At 48.0% G+C, this 19,692-nt stretch overlaps 1 protein-coding gene across 9 annotated transcripts in view; it reads left to right on the top strand.

Moving 5' to 3' along the window:
* HYDIN (HYDIN axonemal central pair apparatus protein) overlaps nucleotides 1-19,692 on the top strand; it is a 415,526-nt gene that overhangs the window by 341,181 nt on the left and 54,653 nt on the right. For all 9 annotated transcript variants that reach the window (XM_037516090.2, XM_054696975.1, XM_054696976.1 and 6 more), the window contains 14 exons: nucleotides 21-183; nucleotides 1,863-2,486; nucleotides 4,402-4,623; nucleotides 6,652-6,851; nucleotides 7,061-7,243; nucleotides 8,053-8,172; nucleotides 9,410-9,569; nucleotides 9,675-9,847; nucleotides 10,468-10,666; nucleotides 13,376-13,475; nucleotides 14,876-14,975; nucleotides 16,452-16,620; nucleotides 17,111-17,349; nucleotides 18,816-18,933. In XM_037516090.2, the coding sequence (XP_037371987.1) occupies nucleotides 21-183; nucleotides 1,863-2,486; nucleotides 4,402-4,623; nucleotides 6,652-6,851; nucleotides 7,061-7,243; nucleotides 8,053-8,172; nucleotides 9,410-9,569; nucleotides 9,675-9,847; nucleotides 10,468-10,666; nucleotides 13,376-13,475; nucleotides 14,876-14,975; nucleotides 16,452-16,620; nucleotides 17,111-17,349; nucleotides 18,816-18,933 (2,770 nt within the window). The remainder of the gene's footprint in view (nucleotides 1-20; nucleotides 184-1,862; nucleotides 2,487-4,401; nucleotides 4,624-6,651; nucleotides 6,852-7,060; nucleotides 7,244-8,052; nucleotides 8,173-9,409; nucleotides 9,570-9,674; nucleotides 9,848-10,467; nucleotides 10,667-13,375; nucleotides 13,476-14,875; nucleotides 14,976-16,451; nucleotides 16,621-17,110; nucleotides 17,350-18,815; nucleotides 18,934-19,692) is intronic.

Genomic DNA, 19,692 nt, shown 5'->3' on the forward strand with positions numbered 1-19,692 from the left:
TTCTGGCTGGTTTGATGAAGGGAGCTGGAGAGACTGGCCAAGGAGATGCATGAGAAGAAGCTGCAGCAGGAACTTGAGCGGCAAAAGGAAGAAGATGAGCAAAAGCGGAAGATCAAAAAGCCAAAGCCAGGACCAGTAAAGGAAGAGCTGCCCGTGAAGAAAACTCAAGGAGCAAGCCGTCAGGTAGCGTCCCCCTCGTTTCTTCCCAAGAAGCAGACATAAGCGGAGGGATCAGCCATTGTGGCCAGCTGGTCAAGCTGGCACACCTTCCCTCCAAAACACTGACCCAGTACAGTTAGGATTTTGTGGTGGAGTGGAAGACAGGAGGAAAGGGACTGACGTTCACTGAGCAGTTTGCTAGGTGCTATGCTTGTGCCTCGTGTCATTCTGTCACTTCGCCGTCCCACCCACCATGTGAGGTTCAGAGACACAACCCTCATCTGAAGATGAGAGAGATGGAGTTGCAGTTCGAGGACATCACCCAATTATGTTTGCCACAGACTTTGCTCTTTCCACTGTCCCCTGTGCTCCCCAGATAGTGCTAAATAGGCTAGTGCTAGAGGTTAATTGACAATGGTAAATTGTGCCTCCGGTAAATTGACAAAGCCCCGGTATGCATCGGAGAGTCTGTCCTTACCCACGGTCAAGGAAGATGCTTGGCTTCAGTCTGTCCTTGCAGGCGAGCACACCGAGTGCCCACCAAGCTTAGCGTTTGTATCTCTACCACCGTGATACCAGAAGGACAGCTCCCCAGGTGGCAAGGTAGCCAAGGGGTGTAGCTCACTGGTGTGGGCAGCAGCTTTATAGCACCATCAGTTCTGAGGATAGAACTAAAGCCAGACTCCCAGACAAGGTACAGACTGGTCCCAGGAGGCAAGCTAGAGACTGAGACCACATCTGGGTAAATGTCAGAGCAGAATTGTCCAATGAGGGACTGAAGAAGCAGGATGGGAGCACACCCAGGTTTGGGAGCCAAAACAGGTATAAGAAACAAGCAAGACTCGAATTCAGACTGGAACCTGGGAACAGGAGGCAGGTACCCTAACCAGATGACCCCCGGTTGTGGATGTGCAGAGGTCAGGCTCATAGCATTCTGAATGCTGTGTTGACCCTGTATCATCTTATATTTCTCCAAAGAGTCTGGACATCATCCGAGAATGACCCAAAAGCTACAGAATCTCTGGGGTCTTTTACCCAGGAAAGGAGAAACTCTGAATCCACAAAGCTAGTTTAAAAGGACAGTGAGCAAGAACCTTATTAGGTTCCTTCCTCTATGCCAAGTTCATCCAATAAATACATATTTTTTTTTAAAATTTGGAGCGCAGCCAGATTAAAAACTCCCATTTATTCCCAACAACACCCACTATACATGCACCCTGCGCAGTTTCAATAACGCGACACTACCAGGTCCTTTACTCTGTGGCTGATGCTACTGTAAGCGTTTTGCATGTGTGCACACATGTGATCGCCAGTAGTCCTCTGGGGGGAGTTATTAACTCCCCCTTTATAAAGATGGGAGCAGAGATGTGGAGCCCCCACTACCCCCTGCCAGCACACAGTTCAACAGGATGGACTACCACAATGGGGACTCTACAAGCCCTAGGAAAGTAGGTACAGAGATCAAAGGCATTCTGCCCCGTTTCCGGTGTGCCCAGTGCCAGACCCCACCTAGCTCTATAACAAGAAGGACCACAGAAATAATATTTGGGAGGAAACCCAGAGTGATTCTTGGGGACCACCCTAAGAGTCGGCAGGAACCCTTGGAGGCCTTCACAAAGAATAAAATGTCCTCTCTTCTTTATGTGATTTGCTGTCCCCTAAAGGGCTGTTTTAAGCATATTTTATGTTTTTTTGCCTCCTAGATTCTTACTTTTTCCAAACTGGATGCCAAGACAGACACAGTAGACAGGAAAATATCTGTTAGGGATCAAGCAATGACTGACAAGGAAGATCTAACCAAGAAAAGGAAGACCCTACCGACAGAGAGCAACACGCTTGGGTTTCCTGTTGGCCAGGAACGAGAGGAAAGTGAAGGGGACCTCATGAAGGACAGTGAGAAGCATCTGGCCCAGAGGTTTAAGGCCTATGAGATGGCTTTGAAGGATGTCCAGAGCATCCTTATGTACTGGGACCGGAAGCAAGGGATGCTGCTGCCCCACGCCGGGGCCGAGGACATGGCCCATGAGCAGGAGGACCAGCGCCAGGTCCCCTCAGGTGGACGTAGAGGCCGCAAGGACCGGGAGAGGGAGCGTGCCGAGAAGGAACGTGCCGAGAAGGAGCGCCTGGAGCGGGAGAAGGCAGAGAAGGAGCGCCTGGAGAAGCTCCGCCAGGAGGACCGGAGCGATGGTGGAGAGGCCAACGGGGAGGAAGACCATGAAGGGAAGAGGGATGTGGGCGTGCCCTTCATCAATGTCCAGACGCCGGACTTCGAGGGCTCGAGCTGGAAGCAGCTGTTGGAGAATGACAGGCTTCCCAAAAAGGACCAGGTACAGACTCTGCTCCAGGATGCAGATGTAGCCACTCAGGTAGCAGGTGCTGTACTGACAGTCACAAAAATGTTGTTTTTCTCCTCACATGAACACCACATCCCCTTAATGCCAGTCATCTCTGGTGCCCCCATTGTAGATTACACAGTGATGGCTGCAGTGCCCTTTCCTACTTGATGCAAGTCCCTGGAAAGTTCCACGGATCTAAATAATTCCACCTAACCCGATTTAAAAAGCCACCTGGCGGTTGATTTTTAATATTGACTATTTTTGGTGCTACTCTCTGTCAAGGCTGGTCTCCTTTGGGGTGAAGCTAGAGGTTCAGCTACTCTAAAATCTTTTCCCAACAAGTTCCCCACAGTGACAGAAAGGAGACTGCCTGATAGTTTTTTTGTCTCTAGAGACCAAAGTGTTGCCTAAAATCACCTGTGCCACCCATCCCCCGCCCCCGCCCCTTTCTCTCCCTATGGGCTGCATGTTACAGCCTTTTGCCCAGAGTCAGAAGTTTTCTGTAAAACACCAGAGAGTGCATCTTTTTGACTGCATGCGATACTGTCTTTGTGGCAACCACTCAGCAACTGGAAGACGAAAAGACATGTCACCTCATTTACACAGATGGTGAGCCAGATTTGACCAGGGGCCACAGCTTGTTGATCCCTGATGTAGTTTACCAGAAATCAGATGCAACGTAAAGAGTAGAGAGCAGAGCCTGAGAGAGGTATCTGGGTGGTCGGGGTTGATTCCGCAGAGGATAGATTTCGATGGGCTGTAGCCTCACTGTGAGTCTTGCAAAGTACTTGAGGGGGACAGGGGGCAGACCACACAGCACCACTGCTTCCAATCCTGCCTCAGGTTCACCTCTGAGGAAAGCAGTCTTTTATATTTTTTTTCCCAGAAATTCAGTTTTTTAAAAAGAACATCTCCTCATCTTATTTATGTCCTAATCCAGTAGCCAACATCTCTTTTGCTTTATTTTATACTCTCCTCATTCCAAGCCATGGGTTAGACAGTGGCTTAAAGAACCACCGGGATCTATTAATTTGCACCAGTTGGTACAGAGTATTCATCTCTTTCCTCACAGACATTCTGAATCCTGGCCACACATTAGTCAGCACATGTCTTTGGCTGCCTGACCCACAGGATTATACACACAGGACTACATGTGGAGAGTTAGCTGCTGGGCCCAGTGGCCCATGGGGTCCACAGAGGGGCAACTCAGGTGGCCCGGGCCACTCACTGTTGCCATGACAGCAGTTAACCTCAGGATAGCTTCCTTTTTCTGAGTGTTTTGCATGCGGAGAAGGAAGTTGCTGCTAAGTTTTCAAGCCCTCTGCTTCGGAGAGTGCATATCATCTATCAGAGTAGAAGGGACAAGGCCGTAAGAATACATCTTCTCTCTCTTGATTTTCTGTGTGACTTCTCTGCTCATTCTCATCTTTTTCCCGCTCCCAGAACCTTTGCTTGTTTGTTTTTTTTTCCTTTGCTGTATTTGACTGGCTTCCAAGCTATCTTTCATTTACCTTTGGAAGGAAAGAACACTTAAAGATAAAAGAAAAATTCGCTTGGGGTCTGAAACAGATGGAACGACTCTTATCATACTGACATCAGAATCTCAAGAGCTGGACTCTGTAAATTAAGCAGAGATTTCTTGAGTGCTACTGTGAGCTAGGTCTGTCCTAATGGAGTTTACAGTCCAGCTGCAGAGACAGACACTTAAACAGGCACAATAAAGTGACAGGTCTGTGATAAGGGGGTGCAGGGAGTGTAGAACACACAGCCAGAGGCTCATCATGCCCGTACTGCAGTGGCATCTCCCAGGAATGTTGGGAGAAAAGGTGGAATGCTGACCCTCCTGGGCTCAGTTCAGGTTGGCTGGCCCTCTGCGCAGGAAATTAACAATGGACTTTTCCTTTAGATCCTAGACATCCTTGGTCTGGGTTCGTCCGGACCCCCCATCCCGCCTCCTACTTTATTCTCAATCGTCTCCTACCCCACGAAGCGGCTGCCTTTGGCCATGACGGAAGTCCTAAAGCATTTTGTGTTTATAATTCCACCATCCGACGAGCTGTCCCTGCTGGAGGAGAAGAGAGATGTGGATACAGAAATGGAGATTTCAAACCTCGTGGGCTCTGTAAAGGTAAAGAGCAATCAACCTGTCCCCCTGATCTTTGGGACGTCAGGGGAAGTTTTCCACATGGCCAGATGTTGAGCATCATGCTGGCTGTGGTATTTTCCCTCATTCTCAGGGAGTCCTACTTGAGGACCTGCGTGAGCCTGGATGTCACCTTCCCTGGAGCCCACTTTACCTAACTTCCCAAGAGGGAACTGAAAAGGACCAATTTTTCCCTTCCAGTCCCTGGTGGGGGGGGAGGGGGTTTGGGAACTGGTGGAATTACACTGACACTCATCTGCAAGAAAAAATCAGCAAAACTTGCTCTTTATAAAAGATAGGAGAATGTATTGTGAAGCTAAGGTAATTCACACAGTACATAAGAAAACAAGAAAGGGTACACAAATATCTTTAGAGGAAAGACCGATTTTTTTTTAAGATTTTATTTTTTTTATTTATGCGTACAAGAACTGGGGTGTAGAGGTGCGGGAGGGAACACAACAGGCGGATCTACTGAAATACACTGCTGAGGGGAGCAGCGGGCGAGAGACAGAAGTCTGATGCATCATGTGGGTCAGCTCCTGGCCAGGGATCGAACTCATGCCACCGTGACTGGTGATAGCTTGATAGCACTGAGACTTTAACCCCTATGCCACCAGGGAGGCCCCAGGAAAGACCAATTTTAAAGAAACTTTGATAAGGAAGATTGGATACTTTGGGTAAAAGCACCTTTTATCTCTTCTACTGATTCAGTACAGTTAAATTAACTCCCAGCTGGATTAAAGATAGAAGTAATCAAAATGAAAAATCATATAAGATACACACACACAAAATAATAGAATAAATCACGAAGAAAAATAAACCTGCAGTAATATGCAGAAGGTATGTCTACTGAAAATTACAGCAGAGCTTTTTATTCCCAGAGAAATATAGTGACCCAAAATTTGACTCCACACAATAGCCTACCAATCATGCATATCAGCAAAGAATAAATAAAACTGGCAACAAATAAATCACCTGGGGCCTTGTAGGTGACAGTGACTTCCCCAAATTTCAGTTTACAAGCAGAAAATCAACATCTGCGGTGAGTGGCACTTGTGGGTGAGCAGAGTCCAAGTTAAAAAAAGATAAAGGGGGAAAACTGCCTCCATCAGAGCTGACTACTCCACCAACCTCTTGTTCTCAACATTGGCCATTCAAAGGAAAGAGCTAAGCATTCTTATCGCTTTAGGAGGAACTCTAGTTTGTCCCTCATTCACAAAGGAAAGGTTCTCATTCTAAAAGAACGGCAGCTAACATTATAGCAGGAACGTGGAATTAGGTAAGCCCTAACCCATGCTCCCCAGTGAAGTGATGGTTTAAGGTTTAGGACACGCACAAAGGGCAGTCGGTGGAAGGCGGTGAAACTCTGAGCCCAAGAATAGAACGTGGTCCTGGAGGTGGCCAGCCAGCTGCAGGGGGCGTGTCTGCTTGCTCACGGCCAGATGTGGTGGTCTGCACCGCACCACGCTCACTCTCACACTCTGCATCTGTCACCGTGGTCAGCCTGATGTTATTTGCCCCATACTGCGACAAAGCAAGATGTGCATAGCATCCCCTCTGAGGCTGGTCAAACCTACGACCTTGTTTTCTTTTACAGGGATTAAATGAGTAAGTTACTTGACCCCAAAAGAATAGTCAGAAATGTACAAACTGAGGGATGTTCTGTAAGAACACCAATCTGGTGTCTCCCCAAAAGTCAGTGTGAACGGGAGGGGGTGAGGGGCCTTGATGGAGAGAGAGAGACAATGAAAACGTAACACAGGCACACACTCCCTGCCAGCCTGCAGTCTCCTCTAAGATTCCTGTCTCATCCTCGGGGAACTGGGTGCCAAAGAAAACATGAGGGTGTTCACCCACGTGCCAGGCTGGGCTCTGCTCTGCTCTCAGCCACTGCCAGCATCCTGAACCTGGGCGCCGTCCCCACCAGGCTGCAGCGGCATCAGGCGTCTGTGTGCCTTCTGTCCGTGTGTGTAAGGGGAGTATTTTAAGAACTCATGCTCATTTTCAATTAAGGTTCAGGAGGAGCAGACTTCCTCGGCAAAAGGAGTCAAACAGAAAGTGAAGGAAAAAACTGATCAGACCCGTGAGCCAAAGGACAAGCGCCGCCTCCCCTACAGGAAGGGCCTTCCTGTGGGATCTCCTGGAAACATCACCCCCCTGTCGGACATAGAGCAGAACATCACAGGGCAGTACTCCCAGGAGAAGTTCATCAGGTGGGCCACCAAGTAACCCAGTGCAGGGACCGGGGGAGCCCCAGCTGGAAGGTACAGCCGTCACAGCAGCAGCACGGAGCAGGACTGTCCTGCCCGCGGGGTCCAGTATGCCTCACCCCGGCTGGATAGGGCTTCCCCCGGGCCGTGGTCTGTCTTCTCTGGGCCAGAAGGAAGCCGTCTCACCTCAGCAGCCTGTGTGGTCTTTGCAGACTGAATCATTTCCGGTGGACCGTGCCTGCCAACAGCGAGGTGACTTTGCGGATACACTTCAGTTCTGATGATCTTGGAAATTTCGACCAGACGTTTAACTTTGAGATCCTTGGAACTCACCGCCAGTACCAGCTTTATTGCCGCGGCGTCTGCAGTTACCCGCACATTTGCCAAGACCCAAAGTGAGTGTACTTTACTTTAGTGGTGGGTGGAGACAGTTCCGCTTTCCCCCGTGGCACTTTGAACAGGCTGTCACCGATACCGGTGTGGAGCTGGGCCAGCACCCCGACCCTCTTGCCGTGTTGGGCTTCAGAAGTCTTGGACACTGACTAAGGAATGACGTGGTTCTGTGAGACTGAGGTAAAGGTTAATAGGTGTTGAGGGAGGAAGGTGATTTTCCTCTGGCAACTGAGTTTATACTTTTTTAACTGCCAAGCCATGGAAACATGTTATATTTTCTGTCGGACATTTTATTCCATAATATGAAATGTGTGCATTTATTTCCATGGGAGCGCTTTTTCCTGAGCAACCGCACACCCCCGTGTCCCTGAGGCATGGTATGAATGCACAAGACTGGTGAATAAGCAGGCCACTGGGGTGATGTTTATAGTTTGTCCACCAGAGGAGCCTTTTTGCGGTTCTCTCCAAGGGGCCACATTGGGCAAGAATCTCAGAAGTTAGCTAATACCCACCAGAACTAGTTTCCCATAAGGATTCTCAGGAACGTTCCTAGCTGGGCACAAAGAACAAGAAATCCAACTCAACCCTGTCATCAGTGCCTCACCTTTCCCTGAAGTTCCAACTGGACTTGTCATCTCTCCGAGAAGGGTGGGGGCCAGGGGAGTGAAGACTCAGTAAAGGTCGCCCAGTGAAGAATCGCTCTGTCTCCAGACACCTGGGCCCCTTGCAGAACAGGGGGCGTGGGCGCCTGGAGACTTGGGCAGGATGACACCGCATTCAGCGCCTCCCTCTCCCTTCCCTCCTGGCACAGAGTGGTGTTCCCACAGCGGCAGCAGGACCTGAAGAAGAACGAGATCATCTTTAAGAAGTATGTTAAGAGCACGGGAAAGTTTTACTTCGGGCCGCTGCTTTGTGGGAAATCAAGAGATAAGTAAGTATTCCACTGTTGCCAAGCAGAGTTCAGACTCCTGGGTTGGACTCATGAAAAGGCCTCTGTAGATGGAGCCTCCACGTGTCCTGAACCTCAAATCAGGAGAATAGGGTTCTCAGGTTTCTGCTAAGCACCCAGATGAATGAGGGCACCATTTTCTTAGACAGGAAGCCTGAAAGAGGACCAGGCTTTGCTAGGGAAAAGAGTTCACTTGCGATGTGCTAAGTTTGAGGTGCTTGGAGGATATCGCTAGTAGCCACATAAAACAGGGACTGGAGTTTACAGTTTGGGTTCTCCAGGGAGAGGTCCGTGTTCAAGTCAACAAAAGCCTTGGAGGTGGATGAGATGGCCTCGGAAGAGAAGGCACTGCAAGGAGAGAAGGCCTGAGGAGGGAGCCCTGAAGAACTTCACCACTCACCAGAGAAGGCAGCAAAGGAGATGAGAAAGAGGGTCAGTGCTGTTGCTGCAAACAGGATGTGACAGGGCCGTGAGGACAGCAGCGGCCAGTTGCGTCAAGTGCAGCGGAGAGGGCCGAGGATGAGGACACTGCCACCTGCGGGGTTCAGCACATGGTGGTCAGCACAGAGGGCTTAACAATCCCCTACTTTGTGGGAATTTTTGAGGGTGAAGCCCAGGTAAAGTGAGTTGAGAAATCGGTGGGAGTTGAGAGAGTGGAGACAGGCTGTGAATGTAGATCTTTGGGAAAGCTTGAGTGTGATTTCCATCCCATGGAGGATGTCCCGGACGGGGATGGAGGGACAGAGGGAGTCCAGGACGGGGATAGAGGGACAGAAGGAGTCCAGGACGGGGATAGAGGGACAGAAGGAGTCCAGGATGGGGATAGAGGGACAGAGGGAGTCCAGGACAGGGATGGGGAGACAGAGGGAGTCCAGGATGGGGATGGAGGGACAGATGCATATTTCTCAAAATTCTTAGTAATAATAATGATAATAGTAACAACTGCCATTTATTGGGCATTTGATATCTGTAGCTGTCCTGAGAGCATTAGGTGCATGATTTCACTTAATGCAGAAATCCTAAGAGATGTTACCATCCCAGCTTAAAAGATGAAGAGCCCAAGATTTGGAGAAGGGGTTCAGGTCCTCACAACTACAGGCTATGTTTTTCCCCTCCGGTAACCCCAGTATCCTCTGGAAGGGGATACCGCACGACCCTCCCTTTCCACGTGAATGCGCGGTCAGTCCTCAGAACTCCCCTCATTTTTGTTCATTTCCAGGTACAAGTCATCGCTGTTCCCAGGCAACATGGAAACACTAACAATCCTGAACAACTCCCCGCTGCTCGTGGAGGTGTTCTTCTGTTTCCAGAATGATGTCAAAGCAAACACTTACTTCCTGGAGCCCGTCAATATGACTCTGAAGCCCAACGAGAAGCAGGTACGGTCCCATGGAAGCAAGTCCTCCAGGGCCCGGTGTCCTTAGGAGATTCAAGACCTTGGCATCCTTGGGGTAACTGTTCTTTGTTATTGCCACTTCCATCAGTTACTGAGCGTGTGGGCCTACCCCACTGCTGTGGGCGTCTTCGAAGACAGCATTGTCTGCTGCATCAAGGAGAACCCAGAGCCGACTGTCTTCAAACTAAGTTGCCAGGGGATCCGCCCAGAACTGGAACTGGAGCCCCGGCAGTTACACTTTGACCGGCTCCTGCTACACAGGTTAGGCTTCTGAGGGATACCAGCTCTGAAATGGAATCTTCTTCCAGGGTACCCAACTCATCCTGGTTTTCTCAGAACATTCCAGGTTGTAGCACTGGAAATCCTGCACCCTGAGCAAGCCAGAGCAATTACTAACCCTGTGGAATTCACAGCTTGTTCACTTAGGTCCGGCAGCTGGACTTTATCAGGATCAAGGCCAGGCCCTCACACCCCTAGATCATCTGCCATATTGTATTCAGATTTGCGCTTTTCTCAAGAGAAGGACTAGCTTTTCCCAGATACTCAAAGTACTCCCGTTATCCTCAAAGGTTAAGAATCTTTGTTCTAGAAATTAGAGAACAGAGAGCAGGACACCAAAACTGGAATTTACATATTCATTTACCGAGGTTGTATTATTTTAAGAAAAGAACGTTTTTTTCTGGGGCTAGTGGGAGAGAATATTGTGATGATATTGACGTGTGTCCTGCACTCCTTGATGATCACCACCAGACCCCATTCAGCTTAGAAAAATGCAGATCAGAGAACTAAGCGATAATTGAAATAACCACAATGCTTTTTCTGACCTGTGATAATAAACGAAAATCATAGGAAACTAATAAAATGTATTTTGGTCCCTACAGAAAGGAATCCAAGGCGATTCTTCTCCGCAACATCACACCCCTCCCCGTGGCCTGGCGGATCACCAGCCTGGAGCATCTGGGCGATGACTTCACTGTGTCCACGATGCAGGGGATCATCTTCCCCAAGGCCGAGTACTGCCTGCAGGTCCACTTCCAGCCCTCCAAGCCTGTCGTCATCAAGAAGGCGATTCGGGTGGAGGTAAGGTTTCCCACATCTTCAGACTTGGTCATTAAAATGTGTATATTTTAATGTGTGTACACACACATGCACACCCTACCCCCAGGTCTCCCTGTTACATGCTCCCATCTGATCCCATTTTGTTAGAGGATTTGGGGTGAGGGGAGGGTATTGCTCCTTGCCACTCATAAGCCAAAATTCAGGAGACAGGAGTTGGTAGAAGGAAATCCAATTTAATCAGGTGCAGGCAAACCTGAGGACATGGTGGGCTCAAAGGTCTCATGTTGGGCTCATGTTGTCTCAAAGGTCACCTCCCTGAACTGGGGAGAAGCGGGCATTTATTTGCAGGACAGTGGGACAAGGAGAGGCTAAAGGGTCTTTGTCAGCAGGATCAGAACAATAGGCAGGGTTTTCTAGGAACTGCATTCATGCCCTTTTTCTTCCAAATTTAGTCTTGGCCTGATCTCCTCTGAGTCTCCTCCTTTTCTGTATCTTATAAGGACACTTGTCATTAGCTTTAGGTCCTCCCAGATAATAATCAAGGATGAATTTATCTTGAGATCTTTAACTTTAATTACATCTGAAAATAAAGCCACATTTACAGGTACCAGGGATGAAGGCATGGACTTACCTTTTTGGGGATCACAATTTAAGCCTCTGCCCTCACCCTATCCCCAGAGTCTAGAACAGGCCTGGATGTAGAAGGTACTCAGTGAGATCTGCGGTGAATGAGGGAATGTATGTCACTGACTGATGCTTGAATCAGTTAGCTCTAAGGAGTCATCCAGATTTTTCTGAATACCTCCAGGGCCAGGAGATGCACCACCATTCCTAGCAGCAGACCTTCCTTTGATCAGATTTGACAGTTAATTCTCCCTTGGGTTGAGCTCAGAGTGCTTCCTGTAACTTCCACACATTAACCCTGTTTCTACCTTTTAGAGTCAGTCGATAGATCTAATCTCTCCTCTTACCCTTTCACATAGCTGAAAACAGACAGTCATAAAGTCACTCAGTCCACAAATGTGTATGAGGCCCAGAGGTGATAGTTGCCATTTCTAACACCAGTCTCTATGCAGACATGACCTCTGCACGGTGAACCCGGGCCATGGGCCTGCTGTGGGGTCCCAGCTGTGCCAGCTTCATCCTTGAGTTGCTAGATCAAGGTGGTGTCCAGTGGTTACCATGGTGAGGAGGTCAGGGGAAGACTAGCAGGAGGAGGAAACCGGAGAGGTCAGCAGATAGCTGTTTACCCACTTGGAAACATTCCTGCAACTTAACAACTGACATGGCACCCCAGTGTGTTCCAGCCAAAGTGGACACAATAGGTGCAAAGAAAATAGAATGTTCAAGGTACTTGCTACCTCTCAGTAGAAAAGCACTGTATGAATCTGGAGCTGATAGTCCCTAGTTCCTTGACCTGTTTTGCCCTTGACTGTCACCCCTTCTCCTTCTGACCTCTTAAGCAGCAAAAGAAAGAGGATGAAACTCATTTGGATCCAATGAAACAGTGGGGAGATTTTAATGAAAGAAAAGATGGAGAGACTGAATTATAGTTTGAGTTTAGTGATGGGCGGCAGATTCCCCCTTGGCACCCAGAGTGGAAGTCATGGCGAGTCGGTGGCTGATTCTTTCACCTTGAAGGTTCAGCACAGAGGCAGGTGGTCCCCAGGCAGAAAATGTACCCCCTGCTCATTGCCTCCTCCCCTTGACAAACACACCCTCTATTGCTACACCCCCCACCTCCCCAACAGTCTCCAGAGTCAACATTGAGTCCAGCTGACAGAAGACACTAGTTCACATGTGCCCCAGGATTAATGGCACATAAGCACTATGGATGACGAGGGAGGCAACAGCAGGCCGCCTGGAGGCTGAGGGTCTTGCTTTCTTTTTTTTTAAGATTTATTTATTTATGCATACAAGAGCTGGGGGACAGGCCAGAGGTGTGGGGGGTGAGAGGATTCACCAGAGACAGAGTGAGAAACAGAACAGGTAGGCTGACCAGAGTACACTGCTGAGGAGAGCAGCCAGTGAGACAGGAGAGGTCTGCTGCGCCACGTGGGCTGCTTCCTAGCCGGCCGGGAGATTGAACTCATGCTGCAGAGGCTGCGGACAGCTTCACGGGCTGTGTCTTAACCCCTTGCCACCAGGGAGGACCAGGGTCTTATCTTTCCCTACATGTCCAACTTCTCCAGCAGGTTGGCGCCTGAATAAAACATTTGAAATTTCCAAAAGACACACATTAGACACTCATTGATAGGTAAACCCTAGCGCTCTTCCACAGGTTGGGTCAGATACAAAGAAGAAAGCAGTTCAGATTTTTAAAATTATCAGAGCAAGGATAATTTCAAATCTGAAAATTTCCATCTCAGCTGTCAGGAAAAAATGCTCTTCACATTGATTTGACTTAAAAGTCCCAGAGAACACTTTCCCACGTTGTATACTTGTGGCCCAAACTTCGGGAACATAACTTCAACTGCACAAGGAGTTTAGACCCAGTAAGAGGACAAGGTGACAGTGGAACCCCCTTTTCCTCATTTGTCTAATGAGCGTTACCCCAGCTTTCCCCAAAGGGTATGTTGAGGAACAGTGATCCTGCTGAACGCTCAGTGAAGATGAAAGCTGAGTTTCAGAAGCACCCCACACCATCTCCCCTTCTTCACGGACTCCCTCTGTTCAAGCCCAGGGCCTCAGGGGTCTCGCTTACCCTGAAGAATTTCTCTTGCCCAACAGGTCTTGGATGCCGACAACCTTGTTGGTGTCGTTCAGATTGAAAACATCATGGTGTTTGCAGAGTCCTACGATGTTGCCCTGGACATCACCTTCCCCAAAGGTCTGTGGGTGAAGTCATGTGTTTAATGTCATCTATGTCCTGTGCAGAGGAAGACTAGTAGGGTCTGGGAGGAGGGCAGGGTTTCAGCGAATAGGAACGCCAGCCCCACCGCACTGCGGGCCACACGTGCACGAGTCTTAGCTTCTCCCTCAGGAGAAACAGTGGACACGCTGACGCTGTCTGCAGTGCTCTCTTCTGCAGTCACCTGAGAGTGAGTAGGTCTCCCTGCCTGTATGAGTTTTCCATCGTGCCTAACAAATGACCAGGCTCAAAACAATACAAATATACTGCCTTGCAGTTCTGAAATCAGAAATCCAAAATGGATCTCACTGGGCTAAAATCAAGGGCAGTGTTCCTTTCTGGAAACTCTGGGAGTGGGTGGATTCATTTCCACGCCTTTTCCATCTTCTCGAAGCCACCCACACATGTTCTTTGGCCCCTTTCCTTTGTCTTCAAAGCCCACCATGCTGGGTCAAGTCCTCTGACATGGCCATCTCCCTGGTTCTCCCACTTCTGTCTGTCTCTTCTGCTTGTGAGGGCCCCTAGGATTATCTGGGCCCACCCAGATAATCCAGGATGATCTCCCTGCTTTAAAGTCAGGCGAAAGGCAGTCTTAACTTCCTCTGATACCTTACTTCCCCTTTGCCGTGTAAAGTAGCGAACCCACAGTTCCAGAGATCAGGACAGCCTCTTTGGAGGATGAGGAGGTCACCACAATGCCCGAACACCCAGGTTAGGTCCTCGCTGTTGCATTCAGCTCTCCACTAACCCTCTTTTCCCTGGCAGGCCTGCTTCTCAACCAGAATCATAAAATGTTGGAGCACATGCTTACCTAGATGTCATGAATCCTGTGACAAAGATATTTACTGCAGCATTGTTTATAATAATGGAATTTTGCCAATAACCTAAATGCCTATCAGTAATGGAATATTATTATTGTAGGAAGAGTATTGCAAATGATGAAACCGCCTTATCATGGTATATTATGCTCCCCTTAGCCTCACATTTATGAGGCATTTTAAATTATGTGGGGAACTACTTGTGAGATGACACTACGTAAAACAGTCCAGACTGACATGGGCTGTCCCAACCCTGATGGTGCACACGTGATTCAAAATGTTTTTAAATACTGGCTGTTTAGTGAAGAGGAGACATGGAAGGAAGAACAGTGCTCCCAGGCTAGAAGCCCGAGGAGGCCGCCCTGTGGAACTGGGTGCAGGAGCAGAGTTTGTTGTTTGCTCAGACTCCGCGACAAAAGGGTTTTCTAGCCCCAGAGTTTTCAGAAAAGAAATTCTCCAAACTTGTCACCAAGGGTTTTCCACGTGAGCTTCAATGGGATGTCACCCCGCTTCTGGCTCCCATGCCCACTCACCCCTTCCCACCCCGCCCCGCCTCTGCAGGAGCTGAAGGAGGCCTCGATTTTGGGATTGTCAAGGTCATGGAGGAGGTGAAGCAGCCCCTGCAGCTGAAGAACCGTGGGAAATATGAGATTGTGTTCAGGTAACCCAGCGCCCACCAGGCCCATGGCCGTCCACTTCCTCTCCTGGGGAGAAGCGTATTATCTGGGACAAAAGCAAAATCAGTCAAGGAAATCATCAGAACATCTATTGCTTTTAGCCTCTCTTGACTTCAAATGGATGGAATTCCATTTGCTAAGAAAGCAGGTTTTCACTCTGTTCTCAGGAGTGTCACTTTGCAGGCAGCCTGAGGGGCCTTGCGGGTACAAGAATCTGGAGGTGCCGGCAGAGACTCAGGGATCGAGAGATGCTGGGGCTAGGCACGTGGCCTCCACCTTCACCTCCTGTCTGTTTCATAAGTTGGCTTTTCACATTAAGATTTCCTGGTGAAGAAAGGATTTTCCAATTTTCCTTCTTAATTTTGAGAGCCACTGCTTTATAGAATCCAGATGGCAGCCTGGACTAGAGCTCCAACTTGTGTTCATTCCAGGAAATGAAACGCTAAATAGAAGAGGTTCCTCTCAGGAGAAAGGGTAGCTTTGGGCGGAGGAAGAAGGAGGTCACCTCACTCAGGCAGGGTCACACAGCCCTCGCTCGCAGTCTTTTTATGAAAGATCATCCTTCTAGAAGAACTGGGGGGATAAATGGACATCTCCCCGGTGGACTTCTATTCATGATCATTTCATTTCAGCTAAAAGAATGCAGGAATGAAATCAGTCCCACCTCAAAGTCACCATTAGGTAGAACTGGAAATGAAAATAAATGTAAATTAAAGCTAAACACATCTAGAAGAAAGCCAGTATCACTTTGGAATCAGTGCTGAATGGAAACTCCCATTTGTGAGTTTTGTGTCCGATGGTGATGGACTGTTAGCTCTGCTCCTCTGGGTATAGGACACAGTTGGGTTGGACCAGATGACCAGGGGTTGTTGACAGAATGGCAGGGAGGTGAAGAAGCCAGGCTGCCTGCATGCTGCAGAGGAGCGGCCAGGTCTCCCCAAGCAAGGGGTGACAGTGGGTCCCCATACCGTCTCCAGGTGTCCTTCCTCACCTTGAATTGCTTGCTCCTGCCCCCTCCCCCCGCACCTGTTGCTGTTCTCATGGGGCAGCTGCTCTCTGGGGCCCCTCACCTCTCCCCCATCGGGCCACCGCTTCCCTCTCTGAATGCCTCTGCTCCCTGGCTTCTGCCCCCAGCTTCCTGCCTTCTACAGCACTGCTCACTCTCTGTTGTGACATTCAGTCACTGAGTGGGAAGAGGAGGTGGGGTGGGAAGATGACAGACAGAGGAAAGGTGGAGAGATGACTTCATTTAGTTCGTCCTTTAGCATCAAGTGTCCCTGTTGGGACACCCCTTCAAGGGGACTCCGTGATCATGGGGTCACAGAAGACAAAGTGCTGCTAGGATTAAGCAGGTCAGAGACATGCTGGCGTTTGATAGGAAAGAGTCTCATCTCTCATATCTGGTATCTTGAGTTCCCTGGAGAATGACTTTAAACAGACTTTTTACTCTTGTCTTTCAGCTTTTCTGTGGACTGTGTAGGGCTTTCAAATACCAACTTAAATTCCATGATCACAGTGCAACCCAAAAAGGGCTCACTGGTATCAGCAGACAAGCCCTCAAATATCCAAGTATTCTTCCGTGCAAAGAAAGAAGTGAAGATCGAGCACCAGCCAGTTCTGCGCTGTCAGGTAGGAGAACGCAAAGGGAGGGACTGGCTTATCAGCCAAACTGTGGGTCTCTTATGGAAAAGAAGAGTCTGTGGTCTAACCCCTGCCCCAAGGGGAGAAAAAGGGGACTAGCCTGAGGCAATCAGTTAGGATAAACCAGGGTTTGGTCCCCAACTAGCAGGCATGGGTAGGTCAGGTGGGAAGTGTGCAGAGTCATTAGAAATTAGGGACACCAGAGAAGAACATGGCCCTGGTCCTTGGGAACCGTCAGAGGCAAGGAAGCTGAGTTCAGTGGTCAAGCGCAGCAGAGGTCTGGGCAAGTGAAAATAGGAAGGAGGCAAAGACAGGTTCATGGTTAGTATTTCTTAGTGTTGATGCAGTAATATTAAGAGAATGAAATAAAGCACTTGGCTTCATGTCAGTTATAAAAATAGGCACTGAAGTAGACGGTCATGGGGATTCTGGAGTCCTGCCAGTGGCCGACACTTCCCAGTCCTTCCTTCCTTTCTAGATTATTGAGCCCAACATGGCGGAAGCAGGTGAAATTATTGCCAGCATCCCTATTAAGTTTTCTGTGAATGCTGTATACTCCAAATATAACATCAGCCCCTCCTCCATCATCAACTTTGGGGCCTTGATCTGGGGCTATCGTAAAAGTGCCACCTTCACCATAGAAAATCAAGGCGTTACTGACTTCAAATTCGCCCTTTATAGGCTGACAGGGGAGATCCCCCTTCATCAAAAGAAAGGGTAAGATATGTATTTACTTAACTCATACCATCCCCTGGATTATATTTTACAAAGAGCTTTTCCATATTTTGTATAAATTCATCCAATCATCAGATCGCCTTTTGTGGGTGAGATCATTAAGGTTTGTAAAGATGATGCAGGAAATGACCGGGACATCTCAGTTTTGAACCTGCATCTTCTGGACCCAGATGTCATACATTTTCTAACTGCTGTAAACTATATGAGACACTTTAGTTGAACAAATGTAAAGTCATCTCCTTGGGGTTGTGTATTTTGCCCTGGTACTTCTAACAAGCTACAAAATTTACTAGTAAGTCGATCATTTGTCCTCTCATTCTTAGAACATTCAGGAACTGTTACAACAGCAGGCTAAATCAAAGACTACAGAAATCAAGATGGGGGACAGCAAAGGGTACCCAGGAAACGTAGACTGGAGAAACCATGGCGAGGCCTTAGTCTATTGGGATTGTTTTTACCTCCTCCCCATGGAAAGGACCCTTTATGACAACAGCTAACTTGTTTCAACTATATAACTCTGTTCTGGCTCACCATCAGTTCACTCAGTTTACCTTTTTGAGTGCTCTTGGCTTTTATATGATCATAATACTACTTTTTGGAAAATTAGATGTAGTTTTACCAATCCCTAAGGTACCTTACCTAGAATTTCCAATAAATTAATTCATTTCTTTTTTCTTAATTTTTTTAGGATTTTTTTATTAATTTTCTTACATCATTTTTCATTTTTAAACAATATTTTCTTCCCCCCCACCCCCTCAGGTGTAGTCACCATTGTTTCCTTCACCAGTGTACCTGTGCACCATCACCTCAGTCCCCTGTGCTCCTCCATTCATTTATTTTTTCATTATAATTCCCCACAAATGTAATTTTTAAATATTGCATAGCAATGCATAAAAAGCTAAATCTTTTTTGCTTTTCTCCACCACCTTCCCTTGAGTCTGCTTTTCCCTTTTCCTACCCCCTCCCTCGTAACCGCCAAGCTCTCAGGATGTTTGCTCATCCATCCTTGCAGCTCCGGGATAAATCCCACTAGATCATAGCATATAATTCTTAGGATGTACAGGTGAATCGATTTGTTAGTACTCTTGAAGATTTTTGCATCAATATTCATCAAAAATATTGGTCTAGAATTTCTTTCACGTGCTATCTTGGTTTTGGTTTTGGTATTAGGATAATATTGATATCACAAAATGTATTAGAAAGGATTCCTTCTTGTATTTTTAAAAACAATTTGAGTATGATGGGTTTCAGTTCTTTAAAAGTTTGATAAAACTCATTTGTAAAGGCATCTGATCCAGGGCTCTTGTTTTTTTGAAAAATTTTATTATTGCTTCAATGTCCATGTGGATGATCTGTGTGTTCACTTCATCTGTTTCTTCCTGAGTTACTCTTGGTGAAAGTTACTGTCACCACCCCAGCCTGAAGGTGTGATCTTGCTTCCTCATCAGAACCTCCCATATTAAACACCCAAGGTCCCGGGAAAGCGATAGCTTCAACAAGAGTAGCACATCCAAAGCAACCAAGTTTTCTGATGCTGTTCCGAAAGATGTTAACATGTCAAATCAGGTGAGCACCTCTCTTCTTGTTCACGGAAACCTGGTAAGGCCACCTCCCTACTAGCTTTTTTTAAAGATTTATTTATTTATGCATACAAGAACTGGGGTACAGGCCAGAGGTTTGGGGGAGGAGAGGATTCACCAGAGACAGAGTGGGGAGCAGAATAGGCAGATTGACTGAAATACACTGCTGAGGGGAGCAGCGGGCAAGTCAGGAGGTGTGCTGTACCTTATGGGTAGCTCCCTGGCTGGGGATCGAACCCGTGCTGCAGTGGCTGAGGCTAGCTTCATAGGTTGCGTCTTAACCCCTTGTGCCACCAGGAAGGCCCCCTACTAGTTCTTACAATGAATGCCTTCTTAGGACAAAAGGATTTGACTCTGTTCTGGTAGGAATATTCATCATATTGAAATATCTCTTTCATTTTAAGATCAAGGTGTTGGGACATCTAATTCTGATACCTTCCTTTGTTTAGACACTTTTGTTGACTCTCCATTACTTTGAAATGAAATTTCAACTCTCCATATGCATTTTAATTCAAAATCATTTGCTTATAAGAAAGAGAAGGCCAGGGCCTCCCTGGTGGTGCAGGCGGTTGAGCGCTGCGCTGCGGTGCCATTTCGATCCCCGCCAGCCGCGGAGATGCCCACATGGAGAGGCAGACCTCTCCTGTCTTGCCTGCTGCTCCCCTCAACAGTGTATTTCGTCAGTCTGCCTGTTCTGTTCCCCACTCTGTCTCTGGTGAATCCTCTCACCCTCCTGCACCTCTGG

This window comes from Talpa occidentalis, unplaced genomic scaffold, assembly GCF_014898055.3.
Source record: "Talpa occidentalis isolate TD23 unplaced genomic scaffold, MPIMG_talOcc4v2.1 talOcc4.17, whole genome shotgun sequence".
NCBI lineage: Eukaryota > Metazoa > Chordata > Mammalia > Eulipotyphla > Talpidae > Talpa > Talpa occidentalis.